General features: G+C 41.8%; 1 protein-coding gene across 7 annotated transcripts in view; it reads right to left on the reverse strand.

Annotated features, from left to right (window-relative positions):
• The window catches only part of DPYD (dihydropyrimidine dehydrogenase), a 761,638-nt gene that overhangs the window by 553,623 nt on the left and 187,017 nt on the right, over positions 1-20,998 (reverse strand). For 6 of the 7 annotated variants that reach the window (XM_084851877.1, XM_084851875.1, XM_084851880.1 and 3 more), the window contains one exon: positions 6,933-7,020. In XM_084851877.1, the coding sequence (XP_084708003.1) occupies positions 6,933-7,020 (88 nt within the window). The other variant, XM_084851882.1, reaches the window with a different exon arrangement.

Below are 20,998 nucleotides of genomic sequence, written 5' to 3' on the forward strand. Positions count from 1 at the left end.
TTCTTTAAAAAAAAAAAATAATAATCAGCTCTTCATATTAACGATTCCTTGTATCATTTTGCTTCTGAACTCTGGCAGGTGATTTTTGGCAACAATTTTCAATGGCATGTGGGTGACATCTATCCTGTATCTAAAATTAAAGACACTTTCTTGAAGCCCCACTTATTAAAATTAAATGTAGCGGTTTTAAATGGCATGCATGAGCGCGCATGGCTTGTGCAAATGAGTACAGACTTTCACACACAGTCTCCAATTTGCATGCACAATTTGAGCTGTCATTTTGAGAACAGGCCCTCTTGTGTCTAACGTCTGTGTTTCATTACATTTTAAATCTTAAATGAAAGAATTAAACACAAAACAGAGGAAAAGGGGAGAGAGAAGAAAAGGAAGCAGAAGTAATAAATAATTAGAGGGAGAGGGAGAAGTGAAAGAGTAGGTGAGAAACCAGGAGGCATACACCAGAGGAATGAAAAACAGGTAAATAAGGCAAATTAATACTGGAGGGGAGTGGAAAGGGACAAATGTGATAAAATTCAGAGGGAGGGGAAAACAATGGAATGAAGGACAGAAGGAAGGAAGGAAATTAGAACAGTATATCTGTTGGAATACTAAATGGGTAATACTTTTATTAGGACTTAATAAAATGTCACAAAGTAGTGAGCAATCTTTAGAGGTCTCCAGAAATCTTCTACATGTTGGATGTTAAGCACACACACAAAAAGTGGGGGTGATGGGCAAGAGAGAAGCTGAGCATAATGTTGGTACCGCAAAGCCTGCAATATGTAGCAGTCTTAACAAGGGATGCAGGATATAGTAGGCAGACTTCATTAGTTTCGGCTAGGTGCAAAACAGAGTTCAGGCTGCACTGTGATCTACTGGGATAAAAAGCAATAATGGTCATTGCCCTGTATTTTGAAAACATAAAATCTAACACTTATATTTTCAAAATATGGCCAGGGGCAGGGGACGGGACACTGCCATGAAGGCCGATATAGAAAAAACCTGTAGTTCCATGTACAACATGGAAAAGAAAAGATACTGACTGATAAACCTGAAAAGTCACTGCACACAAATAATGTCCTTTATGGCTGTTCTTTTCCATGCTCAGGGCTTTCACTGAATACAAGGTAGGCAGAAATATATAATTTTAGGAGTCAGCACATTGGCAGAAGGAAGAGTCAGAGAGGTGGCTGCACCCGTGACAAGAGAGATCCCTGTTCCTGCTATTGTGTTCTGGTCTTCCTCCAACCCCTTTCTTTCACACACTGCCTAATTGAGAGATGCCAACATTCATGATTACCTAGAACTCCTAGCCTCTGACTAAGGAGCCCTTCCTCCAGTGAGTGGGTGCTGGTTAAATTTAAGAACATCCAAAAGTGGAGGAAGAAAGAAAACAACAATAGTGAAAATTGGAGGGGGGGGTGCTGCTGCTGACAGAAATGGAACCCAAATGGAGCCACAGAGAAATAAGAGGGAGCTATCAGCATACTCGGGGGAATCCCAAGATGTGCAGAAGTACAAAAAGACTATTTTAAAAACCCTGAGGGGGTAACCCCTCCCCAGCCACAGAACACATGGAAAGACTAGAAATTTGCTTACTGCTCTCTTCAGCACATCAGGCAAAAGGAACAAATTTTCCTCCATGTACCTGTTGTAACACAGTGCCTGGATTTTTGCACCTTTGGATGTGATGATCTGGAGCTCCAGCACGTGATCGGCGAGCCCCACTGACTGCCTGGATTTTTCCACCCTTATGAGGATCCAGAGCTCTGACACATGACCAGCACACCCCACTGACTGACCAGCACACCCCACTGACTGCCTGGATGTTTGCACCCTCTGATATGATAATCTGGAGCTCCAGCACATGATCAGCAAGCCCCACTGACTGCCTGGATTTTTCCACCCTTATGAGGATCCAGACCTCTGACACATGACCAGCACAACCCAGTGACTGACCAGCATGCCCCACTGAATGCCTGGATGTTTGCACCCTTGGGTGTGATAATCTGGCGCTCTAGCATTCACAAGCTGAATATGAGCCAACAATGTGATGTGGCTGCAAAAAAGGCAAATGCTATTTTGGGCTGCATTAATAGAAGCACGGCTTCCAAATCCCAGGAAGTACTAGTTCCCCTCTACTCAGCACTGGTTAGGCCTCATCTGGAGTACTGTGTCCAGTTCTGGGCACCACATTTTAAGAAGGATGCAGACAAACCGGAGAGGGGTCAGAGGAGGGCAACAAAGATGATCAGGGGACTGGAAACAAAGCCCTATGAAGAGAGATGGAAAGAACTGGGCATGTTTAGCCTTGAGAAGAGAAGGCTGGGGGGAGATATGATAGCGCTCTTTAAGTACTTGAAAGGTTGTCACAGAGAGGAAGGCCAGGATCTCTTCTCCATCATCCCAGGGTGCAGGACACAGAATAATGGGCTCAAGTTACAGGAAGCCAGATTCCAGCTGAACATCAAGAAAAACGTCCTGACAGTTAGAGCAATACGACAATGGAACCAATTACCTAGGGAGGTGGTGGGCTCTCCCACACTGGAGGCATTCAAGATGAGGCTGGACAGCCATCTGTCAGGGATGCTCTGACTTGGATTCCTGCATTGAGCAGGGAGTTGGACTCGATGGCCTTGTAGGCCCTTTCCAACCCTACTATTCTATGATTCTATGAGCACATGATTGGCAAGCCCCACTGTCTGCCTGGATTTTTCCACCCTTATGAGGATCCAGAGCTCTGACACATGACCAGCATGCCCCACTGACTGCCTGGATGTTTGAACCCTTGGACATGAGGATCTGGGATGGCACATGGCCAGCAAGCCCCATTGGAACGAATGGGAAGTAATGAACAACATCGCATCCATCCTCTCACTTTGTTTCTCTCTCTTACACTGAACAAACATTTGCTTTTTAACAGGGCCTGTCTCTGGTGAAAGCATGAATAAATTATGATCCCTTCAAGCTTCTCAGCAAAATTATTTCCTTACATGTCTGATCTTCAGTAGCAAACTGTCTATGTAGTGACAAAATACGTGTTTGTTGCCCCCCCCCGCCCCCGCCCCCAAACGATTCACAGTATGGGGAATCTAAAGCTGCGTCTCACCTACTGAGATACACAATAGCAATAGTCTGTGTGAACATTACTGTGAATATTGACTGGAAAGACACAGCAGAATAGTTTGCACACTTTGGAAAGCAGGGCTGTGTATGAAAAGGAATGAAAGGAAGTTTTGGCCTAGACTTTACAGAATCATAGAAATCAACTACAGTCTAGCCAACACCAGCAACATCTTTTTCCCCCGAAGAGGCTCAAGGCTCATTGAACCTGGCAACTCAATTACCCTCTCAACCCAGAAAGGCATCCCCCTACTCCCACCCCTTCCTTGCCAAGTTGAGGTCTACAGGCAGTGCAATGTAGACTAGAACAGAGTACATTGTGCAAGACCCGCAAATATCTGAAATGCCTCAGGCTTCAGAGAACAAGAATCCCTGACCTTTTATGATTGCTACAGTAGTTTCTCCAACAACACACACTACATGCAATAAAGCCCTTAAATACAAAGGAGAGCATTTGCTAGACATCACCATCAAAATAGGCTGTTGGAACGAAAGCGGCTTCAATTAATGCCTGAGAGTCAAGCTGCATCCCACTTAGTGAGGGACCATGGATAAGGAAACAAACTGGCATGTAGTGGGAGTCTGAGTACTGCCCCACATACCCCCCCCCCCAGATACACTTACTTAAAAGCCCTGTTCATGTGGAGGGGTTAAGGTGTGGTGGAGGGAGGGGATTGTGCTTCCTGGACCCACCCTGATATTACACCTGCCTGACCTCCACCCACTGGGTGAAGCGGGAGCTGATCATGCTCCTGGAGGATCCTCCATGCAATTGGAGGCATGGGAACTAGTCAATGTTCCCATGGAATGGGAGCTGGCTGACATTATCTTCCAGGGTCAAAAAGACTGTGAAAGAATAGTTTAAGGCTCTTAAAAATTCACTCATGCACCCAAACGCATGGACATCAGAAGGTTGGCTCCTTCTAAGATGCACTTTAAGATCAGAAAGAGAGGCCCTTCTCATCTGCCCATCTGTGCGAGCAGTCAGGTGGGTGAGCACAGATGGGAGGGCCTTCTCTGCAGTGGCCCCACAGCTTTGGAACAAGCTGCTATCGGAGGTCCGCCATGCTCCATCATTGCAGACATTTATGAAGGCCTTGAAAACATAAACTGCAATATACTTGAATGTTTGATTATTTAAGGCCCAAACTACATGTGTTGTGTAGTGCTGTGACTAGCTCTTCCAATACAATATTTTTGTTCTTCTAAAAGGAGCCATGAGAAGGCCCAATTTAGAATGTGGTCACAATATGGAGGGGGAGGCTAACGGATACCCAGATGCAAATTACATCTCCTCATCGAACAATAACTGTTATCAGAATGTTTTTAGCCATTAAGAGAGCAATCCTATGGCCCGCTAGACACTGTCTAGCGGGCCATAGGATATGGTCTATTCCAGGAACCGACCAAGGAGTCCATGCCCTGAGGCCAGTTCCCAGAGAACCGACCTCCCCCCTCCGCACTGCCTCTGAGGCAGCACGAAGTCCTGTCCTACGCGCTCAGAAGACAAGCACATAGTGACTGAAAAGGGGCTGGGCTGGGGGGTGTTCCCGCTGCTAGCCAGCCAAAAATGGCTGTCTAGCAAAAAAGAGCAAGGCAGGAGAGGCCCGATCCCCCCATGCCTCTCCTGCCTTGCTTTGAATAGGTGGTCGCCTCCGAGGTTGGAGGTGGCCGCCTATCTACTTAGGATTGCACCCTAACTCGCTTTGGTATTTACAATACGATCTGCTCAAACTATTCTTTACCCTCAAGATTCCACCCAGAATGAGAGCAAGACCAGGCTTTAGTCTTATGTATTTCCTCACCCTCTTTCCTCACTATGGTATAAAGTGAATCTGGAGTAACAGGTTGGATCCCATCTGGCCAAACTTTATTATCCAGAACAGAAGAAGATGGCTGGCTACTGTGTAAACAGAACACTGGACTAGATGGACCCTTGGTCTGATCCAGCATGGTTCTTCTTATGTTCTTATGGGTGGCTGGGCTTTTCCCAGTGTTTAAAGATTGGACCATTTTTTCTCTCTCATTGGCTTCCTTTCATTTAAGCGGATCAAAAGTTAAAATTAGAGATTGTTACATTCACAGGATGCTAATGAAGATGTGGAAGCCGTTCAACAAACAGGTTTTAGTACCATCTTTAAAGGGGTGAGTTATTTTTCTCGCATTATTTTATTTCCTTGACCCATTCTGAGCTCAGGAGGGCATTTATTGAATTATGCTTCCAGACTATGCCTTCTTCATATTTCAATGGGAGGTATGCAAATATTTCAATGTCTTTGTAGAGGAGGGGCTCCAAAAATAGAGAACATTATTCGTTATGTATTCTCCTGTGACTTGTATGTCGGTCACAGAAAAAAGATCCTTTGCCCCTTTGTTGGGAGAATTGTCTGACAGAACTTTGGTGGACCAAAATATGTAAATTACTTGTAGATATGGATTCTTATGTAACCACTCAAGTAACTTTATTCACTGTTGCTACCAAAACGATTAGAGCAAAGGTCCTAAAAACTGTTGCTATAAGTTCTGTATATGATGAATTGATTTGATTGGCTTGTTTAATCTCTTTTTTTAATCTTTTGTCGTGGCTGCTGTTCCTTTCCTGGCAAAATTGTAAGAACCGATGGAGTTTATATGCAATAAAATGTACCGACTTACTATGGTTTGAGGATGGATCCAAATGTTTCCTTCCTCCAACTGAAGGAGTCGTTCTTTGACAAAAATATTTATCCTGTTGGACAAAAGGAACCTTTGGTTCCAAACCAATGTGTCTGTTTCAGTCCTGGGTGAGATCTCTCTAATCCTAAGAGATGGAGAAACAGAATTTAAAGGGATCTCTCATATTCAGGGAAATCTCCACATCAAATAAATGTGGATCTCTCAGTTTGCTTGTTACCTCCTATTCCTGGCAAGATGGAGGAGGAGGAAGTGCATGAATCCAAACCTGGGTCAAATTCAACAGATAAAGTAAGGTCTGAAAAGGCCCTTTAAGGTTATATTTTTGCATTGCAATACACATCTATGTACCGCATAGTATGCAGTCAAGCTGAAACTGAGTACCTATCAATATTCTCTTTCTTCGTTCCATTCCATCCTATTATCTGAAGTAGATGCTACTTATTAATACTCTCATAACTAGGTTTTGCCACTAAACAAGAAAAATAGGCTTTGTTTAAAGGAATCTTTTGGAATAAAAACAAGAACAGCATTTTTTTATATATATACATGGCTCTGTACTTCAAGCTTTAGTGCAAGTTGCCTTTTTTTTTTTTACTTCTTAAGTAAACTAAAAAAGAAATTAGGAAAAGACAATCTCAGCTCTCCTCCTACAGACTTATGGCATAAGCCCAACAAACCATTTAGCTTCTTTTACATTACTGGAGCTTTCAGAGGAGAAGACATTATCTTTATAAGAAATAAAAATAAACCTGCAGTTTTAGTAGCCTAACAGAATTCTACAGTGAATCTACTCTGTAAGAACCTATTTTTAAATAAATAATATCAATTAAAGAAGTCCAGCCTAAGCCAACAGTCGTGCAAATAAAAGGATATATAATTATTTGAAAGGACCAACTTAATGTACATACTGGCTATGCACTTATTGTACAATATCGCCACAGGAAAGTAGCAAGAATAATTATGCAATTAAGAAAAGTCTGCTAAATTTTATAATAGCTGCTCTAAACATTATTTCATTAAGCTACACACAAAGATAAGGGCTGTAATTCTATCATACAAAAAAGAAATGCAGCAACTGCAGCTTTTGCCTTTCATTTACTTAGTGAACCAGACTTTTTTCTTTCTTTTTTTACCTTGTTTGCAATACTTGTGATAAATGACTTGATGTCTAGATTAGTTGGGCAGCTCTTCTGACAGGGGGCATCTGCACACTTTAAGCACCTGGGGAAGAAAGTAAATGAGTTAAAGCGACTTACAGCACAAAGCGCTGCCAACAACATGCGATTTTCCCATGTACCTGACAGAAGCTAATCAATCTAAAAATTAATAATGCTTTACTGTTTGGGCAGCAACTCAAAAATGCTCCTGGGAGAAATGCTATTATTTCCATGTCACAGACAGGTAAACTAAGGCAACCACCACCAGATCATTCAGCCCTCAAAAGTCAAAAGCAAGCCACCCATAAAAGACAATTCCGTTAAGCATGTGTGTTGAGACCTGAATTATGTGATGAATGAAGTATTATTCTTTTTCAGAGCCTTTATTTCAACTGACAAAAATAACCAGGGAGTATTCACTGAATTAGAAGCTATCAAGTTGTTTCCTTCCCCATCTTCCTATGTTTGCTGTATGGTTCTAGGCAAATTTAATGTCAGATATCAAAGAGCTATGCTGAATGAAGAATTATGAATTCCATCCTGGACCTTTCTATAGTGAACATTTCACAAATATCAGTGAATGTATTATCTTACACTAATAATGTATTAGTGAATGTATTATCCAGGATGGGTAGATGCCTGAAAAAGGTTTGAAAAGCTGGTGAAGAGTGACTGAAATCATTTATGCTGCATTTGGACATAATGCTAAACTATGGTTTAGTGCTATGTGAATGAATCTCAGGCTCATGAACTCCCCGCTCCCTTCTCCTCCTTCAGCATGGATGTGAAGAGGCTGGAAGTACTGGCTTCAGGTTTTCACTAACCACAGTTTGATGTTACATCCAAACAAGGACAAACTGTTGTTATTTTTAACTGTCATTTGTTCAAACAAGCCAACTTCAAGCCATGGGTTATGATCGGGTTTGCATGATTCTTCAGGTAAACTATTGTTAAAACTAACCACAGTCCCTTGTTTGGACAAAACAACAAACTCTGATTAGTTTAAAAAGGAGGCATATGCTTCTAAACAGCTTTGTGTGTCCATGCTGAAGGAGTAGGGACAGGCTTATGCAAGTAATGCTAAACTATGGTTATACTAGGTTACTAATTTGTGTGTGAACTAATTCATGATAGCAAATAAAGACTAGAAATGTGTGAACTTGAAAGGAAAATAGGAAAGCCAAAGGCTGGAGGCAGCCATCAGGCATCTTCCACCTCCTGGTGAGAAAACAAACTAAGATAGAGGCATCATGGCTCATGGTTGACAATTTCCTTTCTTTTGGCCCAGGGTTGTTTCTAGCTATGAAGGTGTTGCAGGGGTGTGCAGTAATATAAAACCTATATTCAGAGATGATCAAGCCATTAGTGTACACACCACAGGCAATGATGTTTCTATTATACCACCTTCATCACTCTAAAAACCTATAATCGGTCTTCAGGAAGGCTAAAGGCATGTGCCAATATGAGCTTGTTCCCATTTGTATACTTAATCCAAACACAAATGATTTCTCTAATAGGAAGAAACCACATCACCCTGGACTAAGCTTTCCCCCCCTGCAAGGTGGCAGAATGTGAGAGCTGGGAAGCCAGCCACAATCACACTAGGTGGCCTTAAGGAAGCCAATATCCTTTGGTGAGTCCTGTAATCTCCAACAAGCAGAGTATTTGTTTGTTGCTGAAATAATAAACCTGTGATGAGCATGAGGTAGAAAGCTTGAACCACACATTGCAAGCAGAACATTTGGTCTTTACAGTTATCCTTATTGGATAAGTCTTACACTGATGTTAAGGAGACATCTTCAGAATAAAGTACAGCAAGTCTAGAAAAGCCAGGGTGCTCAAGAGGTGGCAAGGCTTAGATATGAGATTTAGTTTTGTATAAAAATGTGAAGGCCCAGAAAAAACCCAGGGGGAATCAGAAACAACTGGGGGGGGGGGGGACTTTTTAAAAAAGGGATTATTTTGTCCTTGGAAAAAAATGGGGGAAACATGTTTGTTTTTTCAATGTTTCCATTTTTCTGCCAGTTTTTTTTTCTTTATATCTTTAACTGAATAAAAGACAGAAAATCCCAATTTTGGAAATGCTACAATTAGAAATTACTAATTGTGTGGGCTCCCTTTTTGTGCCCTTGTAGGTAGGGGCTGAATAAATTATAACTATTTTAAATTTGACAGCCTGAGAGACAGTGCTAAACAAACATCCAATCAAAATGAGCGCCTTTTACATTTAAAGTTATCCAAAAAAAAACTTAGATTAAGAATCTACCAGGAACAGGAAGCCATTTTAGCAGTATAGTACATGTACAGATTATGAGGTGGCATCATTATGCATCTTTTACGAAATAATCTCTCTCTCTCTCTCTCTCTTTATTATTGAGCTGGCTCACAAATAACAGCTGTTGAAAATGTCAAATGTTAATGAGGCAGGGCAATGCAAACTTGAATTTGTGGCATTGGGTGGGGAGGGGGTGGAAGTACCGTGAATATGCCAGTATAGACAGACTCTTATAACAACACCATCTTCCAATTCTCAGAGCACTCTGCAGACTAAAGTGCATCAGGCTGCCATTAATCCCACTTATCACTCTGACAGCTCAGTAATTACACTACTGCTATAGCTCAGGTACTGCAGTTGTAATAAAATATCAACCGCTGTGCAGGATGCATGCTGGTGAGATGTTTTATTAAACTTGGGGGGGTTGATCATCAAGTGACATTAGTGTTGACCTATTTTTTCTATTTGACAATAAATTATCCTTTGACCATGCCATAATAGATATTACAGAGTGCATTTACTGTACCAAAACAGCAAAAGGTACAGCACTCCAAAGAACCAGGCAAATGGCGACAAAATAAGATGGTAGAAAGGCATGCCAGAATGTTATTACCTAAATGGCTTTAAATGATTGATTCTGTGAGAAATCACAGACATGGCTTGGTACTTAGGGAGAATACGACAACAATGACTGTAAACCACAATTCTACATAAATTGCCCCACACAGGCAACATTAAAAAAAAAATACACTTCCTTCTTCAGAGGTCATCTTCTACTTTTGAAATTGACTACATTGCTACGCATTTGAATTCAATAATATTTTAGAAGTAATCAAGAAATCATTATTATTTTTTAGTGTAACAAATAACTATGGAAATGAAAGCATACTCTCATTTTTACAGGGTTGTTTTGGAGAAACTATATGTAGCTTGGTGAAAGACAGCTACATTAACTCCATGCACATTCCTTGGGCTTATCTAAACAATCTTCTATTTGAACAATATCTATCTATCTATCTATCTATCTATCTATCACATTTTTATACCACCTTTTTGCCAAAGCACCCAAGACGGTTTACAATTTTTAAATCCTGAAATGAATATTATGAAAAAACAAATACAAATCAGAATACAGTTCTCCCTCTCAGGCCAACTGAAGGTCTCTTCAGGAGCTGATGGCACGTAAAATTCAGCTAACCTTTCTACAGGTGGTATCCCTCCTCTCACAGATCAAGTATCAGCACTAGTGCTGTTCTGTTTAGCTCTATTCTGTGAGAGTGCAACAGGTTGCAAAGCCTTGTTTTGGTCTTCTGTACAACAGACAATGCTAAAGAACCATAGATGGCTCCAATTCCAAAGGAAACGTGTTTACAGAAAGACGTAATTCCACATGTAGATCTGCTCCATCCACCCCCAGTGCGAATGTCTACTTGGAAGGGTTTGGAAGCAACGAGGGGTTCAGCTATGCATAAAATGTCCCAGTTCCACTTATGCCCTAAATATCAATGTTCAGCACAACCAGTTCTAATTGCACCAGAGGGCAGGGGATCCATCATCTGCTTCTGTTACCATGCAACTAAAAGCAGCACCAAAGAACATCACATCAGTCACGAGACAACCTGGTTCTCCTTTCTCTCCATCCTTACACTCTTATTTGTTACTCTCTAAACTGTTAAGCGCATTGATAGTGCTATAGTAAATACATACATAGATAAACATGTTTAAGGATCCAGGCAGTAGGGGGGAAAAGAAGCAACACACCCATGCTCTTAAAATTTGCATCAAGTAAACACAGCCTACCGCTACACTATCAAAACCTCCCATGAAGCTTTGCTTGTGCGAAATAGGTAAGGTCTCAAAGTATGTTGTGAGCTAAATGTCACTATTGGTTTCCTTTGCCCCTAAACTTGCCTACTTGTAACTGCCCCCTCTTCTCTCACCTGCTTTCATTCCTTGTGCCTTTTTGTGGCTTTATTATTTATTTATTTATTTATTACATTTCTATACTGCCCCATAGCCAAAGCTCTCTGGGTGGTTTACAAAAGTGAAAACATTAAAATACAATATACAAAGTTTAAAAACCATTTGCATAAAAGCATTTGTTGTTTATTCTGTCAGTCGCTTCCGACTCTTCGTGACTTCATGGACCAGCCCACGCCAGAGCTTCCTGTCGGCCGTCGCCACCCCCAGCTCTCCCAAGGTCGAGTCCGTCACCTCCAGAATATCATCCATCCATCTTGCCCTTGGTCGGCCCCTCTTCCTTTTGCCTTCCACTTTCCCAAGCATCAGCATCTTCTCCTGGGTATCCTGTCTTCTCATTATGTGGCCAAAGTACTTCAGTTTTGCCTTTAATATCATTCCCTCAAGTGAGCAGTCTGGCTTTATTTCCTGGAGTATGGACTGGTTTGATCTTTTTGCAGTCCAAGGCACTCTCAGAATTTTTCTCCAGCACCACAGTTCAAAAGCATCTATCTTCCTTCGCTCAGCCTTCCTTATGGTCCAGCTCTCGCAGCGATAGGTTACTATGGGGAATACCGTTGCTTTAACTATGCGGACCTTTGTTGTCAGTGTGATGTTTCTGCTCTTAACTATTTTATCAAGATTTGTCATTGCTGTCCTCCCAAGAAGTAAACGTCTTCTGATTTCCTGGCTGCAGTCAACGTCTGCGGTAATCTTTGCGCCTAGAAAGACAAAGTCTGTCACTGCCTCCACGTTTTCTCCCTCTATTTGCCAGTGATCAATCAAGCTGGTTGCCATAATCTTGGGGTTTTTTGAGGTTTAACTGCAACCCAGCTTTTGCACTTTCTTCTTTCACCTTCGTCATAAGGTTCCTCAGCTCCTCCTCGCTTTCAGCCATCAAAGTGGTATCATCTGCATATCTGAGATTGTTAATGTTTCTTCCAGTGATTTTAACTCCAGCCTTGGCTTCATCAAGCCCAGCACGTTGCATGATGTGTTCTGCGTACAGGTTGAATAGGTAGGGTGAGAGTATACAACCCTGCCGTACTCCTTTCCCAATCTTAAACCAGTCCGTTGTTCCGTGGTCTGTTCTTACCGTTGCTACTTGGTCATTATACAGATTCCTCAGGAGGCAGACAAGATGACTTGGTATCCCCATACCACCAAGAACTTGCCACAATTTGTTATGATCCACACAGTCAAAGGCTTTAGAATAGTCAATGAAACAGAAATAGATGTTTTTCTGAAGCTCCCTGGCTTTCTCCATTATCCAGCGGATACTGGCAATTTGGTCTCTAGTTTCTCTGCCTTTTCTAAACCCAGCTTGTACATCTGGCAATTCTCGTTCCATGAATTGCTGGGGTCTACCTTGCAAGATCTTGAGCATTACCTTACTGGCATGTGAAATCAGTGCCACTGTTCGATAGTTTGAACATTCTTTGGTGCTTCCCTTTTTTGGTATGGGGATATAAGTTGATCTTTTCCAATCTGTTGGCCATTCTTGTGTTTTCCAAATTTGCTGGCATATGGCATGCATCACCTTGACGGCATCCTCTTGCAAGATGTTAAACAGTTCAGCTGGGATACCGTCATCTCCTGCTGCCTTGTTATTAGCAATGCTTCTTAAGGCCCATTCAACCTCACTCTTCAGGATGTCTGGCTCTAGCTCACTGACCACACCGTCAAACCTATCCCCGATATTATTATCCTTCCTATACAGATCTTCCGTATATTCTTGCCACCTTGCTTTTCTTGATCTCTTCTGCTTCTGTTAGGTCCTTGCCATCTTTGTTTTTGATCATACCCATTTTTGCCTGGAATTTACCTCTGATATTTCTAATTTTCTGGAAGAGGTCCCTTGTCCTTCCTATTCTATTATCTTATTCCGCTTCCGCGCATTGCTTGTTTAAAAATAATTCCTTATCTCTTCTGGCTAACCTCTGGAATTTTGCATTTAATTGGGCATATCTCCCCCTATCACTGTTGCCTTTTACTTTCCTTCTTTCTTGGCCTGCTTCCAGTGTCTCAGCAGACAGCCATCTTGCCTTCTTGATTTTCTTTTTCTTTGGGATGTTTTTTGTTGCCGCCTCCTGAACAATGTTGCGAACTTCTGCCCATAGTTCTTCCGGGACCCTATCTACTAAATCTAGTCCCTTAAATCTATTCTTCACCTCCACTGCATATTCATTAGGAATATTAGTTAGTTAGCTCATATCTAACTGATCTGTGGGTCTTCCCTATTCTCTTTAGTCTGATTCATAAAAGCATAGGGGCAGCATATATAAACAACATATAACTAAAAACAAGTTTGAACTAAAAACAATTTTCAAAAAATCCAACAGTAAAACAACACAGCTTAAAAACAGTATACAAAAGTCAGCAAAAGGAACAAGAGTTCTAGAAAGAGAAGGCCTGCCAGAATAACAGAGCCTTTAATTTCTGCTTAAAGACATTCAAAGAGGTCAGCAGGCGCATTTCAGCCGGCAGGTCATTTCACAACAGAGGGGCGGCAAAGGAAAAGGTCCTCTGGCGTGTGGCTGCCAATCTCACATTAGGCAGCTGCAGCAGAGAGCCCTCAGAGGACTTTAGGTGGCGGACTGTTACGTAGGGGAGAAGGCACTCCCTAAGGGTTACCATACAAAGGCCAGTGACATCTCAGCTAGGCATGTCATACGATTTCAACTACAGCTAAATTCCTCAAAAATCTGATCTGGGGAGATGTGGCTCTCCAGATGAGATATTTGAGGAATTTCAGGGAAAACCAAAAGAGTTTTGATAAGACTAGCAAAATAACTCAATGTGGTTTCACGCACAGCTGAACTCACTACTCCATGGTGGGGTTTGTTGTTATTGTTTTTGCAGGCTTACAAGCTATTTTAGAAGCTGCCATTTCTGCCTATCTGTGTCTGGCTCTGGGAGAGGAAGACAAGGTAAGGCTGGACCCAAGTCACTTCTTGTTTGTCTCTTCAGTCAGTAGTGGGGTTGTAAAAGGCAAATCTGCCAACTGAAACCATGGGTAATAATTATGATTGGTGTATAATGTCCTTACTGCTCTCTATACAACAACATAGCTAGGCCAGAAATATGTATTAAATAAAGAGGCACAAGAGGCTGACTAATAATGCATCACAATAAAATAATAAGGCATGCATACACTTGTAATCCTATACCCACATATTTGAATGAACTCTCTTTGCTTGGTACAATAGGGAAAGAATTATGGGACACACATTACTTTTGGAAAGGAATGGGGAAAGAATGGCAAAATAAACTCATGTTTCAATCTCATTGCCCAAAACAGAAGCTAAGGGGCGCTGCCGCTGACTCCGTGGGGTCTCCCTCAAGGATGCCAGAAGCAAGCTGACATCTTGGACTTTAATAGGATTACAGGAAGCTTCCTTAAATACTGTGACCTAGTCCATCTAGCCTGGTATTGTCTATCCTGGCTGGCAGCAAATGTCCAGGGTCTCCAGCAAAGTCCACCCACCCCACCGTGCCCCCCAGCACCCTCCATAACCTGCTATCTGATATTTTAAACTGGAGATGTCAAGAGATTGTGCTCTGCTGCTAAATGATGGCCTTAGACATTCTGATACTTGTCTAAGACACATACTTGTCTAACAACGTGAACAGAGGTGGTAGAGGAAGGGAATGGTATTCCCACCCCTACCGATGTTTTATTATGAATGATAAGGGTTATGCCTGTGGGTTCCAAGCATCTGTTTTCTTTTATTCACAACCTCTAGGCTGCAATCCAATGCATGTTTAGATAGAAAAAAACTGAAACTTTTTGTAGGACCTTTTTTCTGTCTAAACATGCATAACATTGTGCAGTTAGTGTATTGTAGGAGTTTTTTCTGTCTAAACGTGCATTGTTGACATATTTATGACAGATGGAAGGGTAACAGAAAAGAGGCAGCCTGTGATAGCACACAGCCACACACATACCTGTGGAGAAGGAGAAGACAGCACCAGCCTGTGATAGCACACAGACACACACGTACCTGTGGAGAAGGAGAAGACAGCACCAGCCTGTGATAGCACACAGCCACACACGTACTGGCGGAGGAGGAGGAGAGCACCAGAATTTTGCATCCAACATACCTTCTCCAGTTCCCTTCAGGACAATGTCATAAGATAAGACATGATCTCAAATTGCTAGGATAGTGTTGCTTTTGGGGGAGGACCAGAGAGAGAAGGGTGTGTGCAGAGAGAATATATCCCCTCCAATGCTATTTTATCAGTGGAGCATCATGATTTTGTCCATTTCTGCTATAAAATTAATCTATATGTGCAAACTTTCTACATGGCATGAAACAACAACAACACCGTAAGAAACAAGGTCTATAATAAGGGGCAAGGGTTGACTTATTACAAATTTAATAATACCAATACATTTTGAACTGTATTCTGCTGTTCATCAGGAGAAATGGGAATCCAAAGAAAAACGGCATTGAGCAAAAGCAGTGATCACATAACTCATTTCCTTTCATAACTTATTGAACTACATGGCAGTAGAGCAGAAAGAAACAACAAAAACACTGAGAATAGCAGAAGCAGAGCCTTCACTACGGTTGTCCCAAGACCACAGAATGTTTTAGGCGGTTGGGCTGTGTTGTGCTCTCTTGGTCTTTGGGAAGAAATGTATGGCACATATATTCAGATAAGCTTTCCCAAGTTATGTAAATAGGCTGCTCTGTTACTTATTGTGAACATATTTTGAGTACTGGAAATTGCAAGGCTTAATTTAATTGCTCTGTCACTGTTAACATGCTCAAGCTTTATGAGAACTATCTTCTAATTAAAAAAAAAAGTTTTATTCCTAATTTTTTTCAGTGTGTAAATAGGAACATAGGAAGCTGTCTTAAACCGAGTCAGACCATTGAACCATCTAGCCCAGTATTGTCTACACTGACTGGCAGCAGCTCTCTGGGGTTACAGGCAGGAATTTTTCCAGCCCTTCCTGGAGATGCCAGAGATTGAACCTGGGTCTACATTCAAAGCAAGTGCTCCACCATTGAGCCACAGCTCAAAGAGGAACAAACTCTGTGTAAGTGGGGCTTCCCCCAGTAGCTGGCTGTGGAGGGCCTTTATGTGAGTTGTCCGGTATGGAAGATCACTACTGCAGACAGTATGCTCCCATAATTTAAGAGGACATTGCTGTAAAAAAATAATGGAGTTCTGGGTCATTGCCAAATTTATTCCTGGCTTTAGCAGCCATTTTCTTCACCTGATTAGGGAGTCCTGTAAAACTTGCAACAAAACCATATTGGCCTCAAGAACAATAACCTTGGGGGGAAATTTCTAAAGGCTCTGAGATTTTTAAGCTCTCTCCAAATGTTATATCTTCTTTTAATAGTGTTATCTAAAATACTCCCATGATAAGAAAATGAAGCAGGACTTTGTATTTACATGTACAACACACAACAGTCATTTTTCTCCTGTCACTTGATGCATGAAGGGAGCAAAATAGGATGAAAGGCCAGAGATTCAGGACAGATAAAAGGAAGTACCTTCTTCACACAGCAGTAGTCCAACTGTGAAATTCTCTACCACAGACGTAGAGATGCCTGCCAACTTGGAAAACTTTAAAAGGAGATTAGACAAATTCATGGAAGATAAAGCTATCAATGGCTACTAGTCATTATGGCTATACCTCTAGTATCAGAGGCAATACCAGTCTCAATGCCAGTTGCTTAGGAATGGGAGTGGCAGGGTGCTCTCACAGTCATCTCCCACTTGTGTGCTTTCCACAGGCACTGTAGGAACAGAATACTGGCCTAGCTAGACCTTTGCTCTGATCCAACAGGTTTCCTCTTAGGTTTCCTATGTTCAGGTCAGGAACACATTAGTGTTTGGGAACTACATACAAAGAGAGCTCAAGCATTTTCCTCCATCTCTCAATACACTGATTTCCTATTGAAATCTAATTTCTATTTTTGCCTCAAAAGCCACTAAAAAAACCCATGCTTTCAGTAAGTAGTTTCTGCACCACCTTGAAGCTTTTTTGCATTAACTTGTTTCAGCCATTCCACGGCCTGAATCACATATGATACACCTGTTGCCTCAGTTCTGCTTTTCCCTTCAGCACCTTCTCAACCCCATATTCTAGCACATTTTTATCTTCAGAACATTCCACCTCTGAAGATGCCTCTTCCCTGAGGTATCGCCTCTCTCTATCTTCATTTTTTGTGCAAGAGCTAAAAGTGATAGAGGTGGAGAGATCATGCTGCTCAGAAGATAACCTACAGCATTGCCATAAAAATGGAATAAATGCAGGGATGTTCAATGAGGAGACCTTTTTAATGTTGTCTAGGGACTTGAAGCCTGGGGTACTTCTGAGGAGTAAGTACCTGAGGAGATAACAGACATAGAAAACCCTATGGAAGCTAGATTGATCCTGGCCAGTTCCATCAAGAGTATAGTTTTGCCTGTGACATCTCCCCACCAACACCACATCTCAATGGAATTATTTTTTTCCTTTACTTGAATCATAACAGGGTAAGAAATATCACACTTCTCCCTTTCTTAAGTATGGCCTCCAAAATACAGGTTTTGCACTGTTTGCAGAATGTATGCTTTTAATAATAAGGTATCTTTGAAATATTTGATCTTATATTTTTATGTTTGGCTTTTATGTTTAGGTTTCATTGTTTTTTGGGTCACTTCTGGAGCATGTGCTGGGAAGCAGGAGAGGAATCCTCAATGTAGAATAAATTAAATGATATATCACATTTTTTTAAAAGATTTTGTAAACAGTAACGTGTATTAGCACCCTACCTGTGCAATGTTATTTTGTTTCAGATGCATCGTGCATTTCAGTGTTGTGAAGGCAGAGAGCCTTTTATTTCATTGGTACCATGAATCACTAGAAGTACCTCTAATGTGCACGGAAGCCATTCGCGCGGTGTTTTTGGCCCATCACAAATCCTGTTTGCGACCAGGTACGTGACATTATTGGTAAGTGAAAATAGTTAGCACTAATGAAGAAAACAAGGGAGGGGGAACAAACTAGTAGACTGATTCTTTGAAGTGTGGGAAACAGGTTCTGTAATATTTGATTCATGCACTTTCAATAACAGTTTGCATGCTCTGATGTGAAAGAAACTGTCAAGCCCAACTCCTGCATGCACTGAGGTAGAGGGAGACTAAGACAAAGTGAGAAAAATCTTCTCCTTTCCTTATAGAACCTTCTCTCCTTCATTCTCAGAAAAATGGTAAAGTCTGTATTCAGCAAGGGTAGGCAGCTGCTCAGACCAGCCTGATCCAGAAACTTCAGCCTGCCCTAGAAACTATAACCTGACCCAGTCTGGCCTATTGGTGCAAGGACGTTTCCTTGACTGATGTGTGTTGCTTCAGTTCCCACCTTTGGCCAAAAGCAGGGTCAGGATATGCAGACTAAATTCTTACTTGACACTTCTAAAGTCCCCTGTTCAAGACCAGCTTTGTTTCCCTTCAAATTTTGAAGACGAATCTAGCTGGTGGCAGGGTGGGGGAGCAGTGGCATCCACACAACAGACTTAAACCAAAAGTTATTCTCTCTTCCCAGAGGATTGTAGGATCTTTGCTTCCAGAGTGGGGTCTTGTTGTTCAGTCGTTAAGTCATGTCTGACTCTTCGTGACCCCATGGACCATAGCACACCAGGCCTTCCTGTCCTCCACTCTCCCAGAGTGTGCTCAAGTTCATATTAATTGCATCAGTGATGCTATCTAGCCATCTCATCCTCTGCCGTCCCCTTCTCCTGTTGCCTTCAATGTTTCCCAACATCAGGGTCTTTTCCAGTGACTTTTCTCTTCGCATTAGGTGACAAAAATATTTGAGCTTCAGCTTCAGTATCTGTCCTTCCAATGAGCAGGCAGGGTTGATTTCCTTTAGTATGGACTGATTTGACCTCCTTGCAGTCCAGGGGACTCGTAAGAGTCTTCTCCAGCACCACAGTTAGAAAGCATCAATTCTTCGGCGCTCAGCTTTCCTTATAGTCCAGCTCTCACAGCCATACGTTGCTACTGGGAAAACCATAGCTTTGATTAGACGGACCTTTGTCGGCAAAGTGATGTCTCTGCTTCTTACTATGCTGTCTAGGTTTGCCATCGCTTTCCTCCCAAGGAGCAAGCGTCTTTTAATTTCATGGCTACAGTCACCGTCTGCAGTGATCTTGGAGCCCAAGAAAGTAAAATCTGTCACTGCTTCCATTTCTTCCCCTTTGATATACCAGGAAGTGATGGGGCCAGATGCCATGATCTGAGTTTTTTTAATGTTGAGTTTCAAACCAGCTTTTGTACTCTCCTCTTTCACCCTCAGCAAGAGGCTCTTTAGATCCTGTTCACTTTCTGCCATTAGGGTGGTATCGTCTGCGTATCTGAGGTTGTTGATAATTCTCCCAGCAATCTTAATTCTGACCTGTGATTCATCCAACCTGGCGTTTCTCATGATGTACTCTGCATATAAATTAAATATGCAGGGCGACAATATACAGCCTTGTCATACTCCTTTCCCAATTTTGAACTAATCGGTTTTTCCATGTCCGGTTCTTACTGTTGATTCTTGACCCTCGTACAGGTTTCTCAGGAGACAGGTAAGGTGGTCTGGTACTCCCATCTCTTTAAGAATTTGCCACAGTTTGTTGTGATTCACATAATCAAAGGCTTTAGCATAGTCAATGAAGCATAAATAGACGTTTTTCTGGAATTCTCTTGCTTTCTCCATGATCAGCGAATGTTGGTGATTTGATCTCTAGTTCCCGTGCCTCTTCGAAACCCAGCTTGTACTTCCGGTAGTTCTCGGTTCACATACTGCTGAAGCCTAGCTTGTAGGATTTTGATCATAACCTTGCTGGCATGTGAAATGAGTGCAATTGTACTGGTGTTTGAACACTCTTTGGCATTGCCCTTCTTTGGAATTGGAATGTAAACTGACCTTTTCCAGTCTTGCGGCCATTGTTGAGTGTTCCAAATTTGTTGGCATATTGAGTGCAGCACTTTAACAGCATCATCTTTTAGGATTTTAAATAGCTCAGCTGGAATACTGTCATCTCCACTAGCTTTCTTGTTAATAATGCTTCCTAAGGCCCACTTGACTTCACTCTCTAGGATGTCCGGCTCAAGTTCAGTGACCACACTATCATGGCTATCAGGGACATTAGGATCTTTCCTGTATAGTTCTTCTGTGTATTCTTTCCACCTCTTCTTAATCTCATCTGCTTCTGTGAGGTCCCTGCCTTCTTTGTCCTTTATCATGCCTGTCTTTGCACAAAACATTCCCATGATATCTCTGATTTTCTTGAAAAGATCTCCAGTCTTTCCCATTCTGTTGTTTTCCTTGATTTCTTTGCATTGTTCATTTAAGAAGGCCTTCTTGTCTCTCCTTGCGATTCTCTGGAACTCTGCATTCAGTTGGATATATCTTCCCCTTTCTCCCTTGCTTTTCGCTTCCCTTCTTTCCTCAGCTACTTGTGAAGCCTCATCAGACAGCCACTTTGCTTTCTTGCATTTCTTTTTCTTTGGGATGGATTTCGTTGCTTCCTCCTGAACAATGTTACAGACCTCCGTCGATAGTTCCTCAGGCACTCTGTCTATCAGGTCTAATCCCTTAAATCTATTCCTCACCTTCACTGTATATTCATAAGGGATATGATTTAGGTCTTACCTGAATGGTTTAGTGGTTTTCCCTACGTTCTTCAATTTAAGCCAAAATTTTGCAATAAGAAGCTCATAATCTGAGGCACAGTCAGCTCCAGGTCTTGTTTTTACTGGCTGTATAGAGCTTCTCCATCTTTGGCTGCAAAGGACATAATCAATCTGATTTCGA

This window comes from Heloderma suspectum, chromosome 4 (assembly GCF_057233095.1).
Source record: "Heloderma suspectum isolate Gila_16-S chromosome 4, 16-S_ref, whole genome shotgun sequence".
Lineage (NCBI taxonomy): Eukaryota > Metazoa > Chordata > Lepidosauria > Squamata > Helodermatidae > Heloderma > Heloderma suspectum.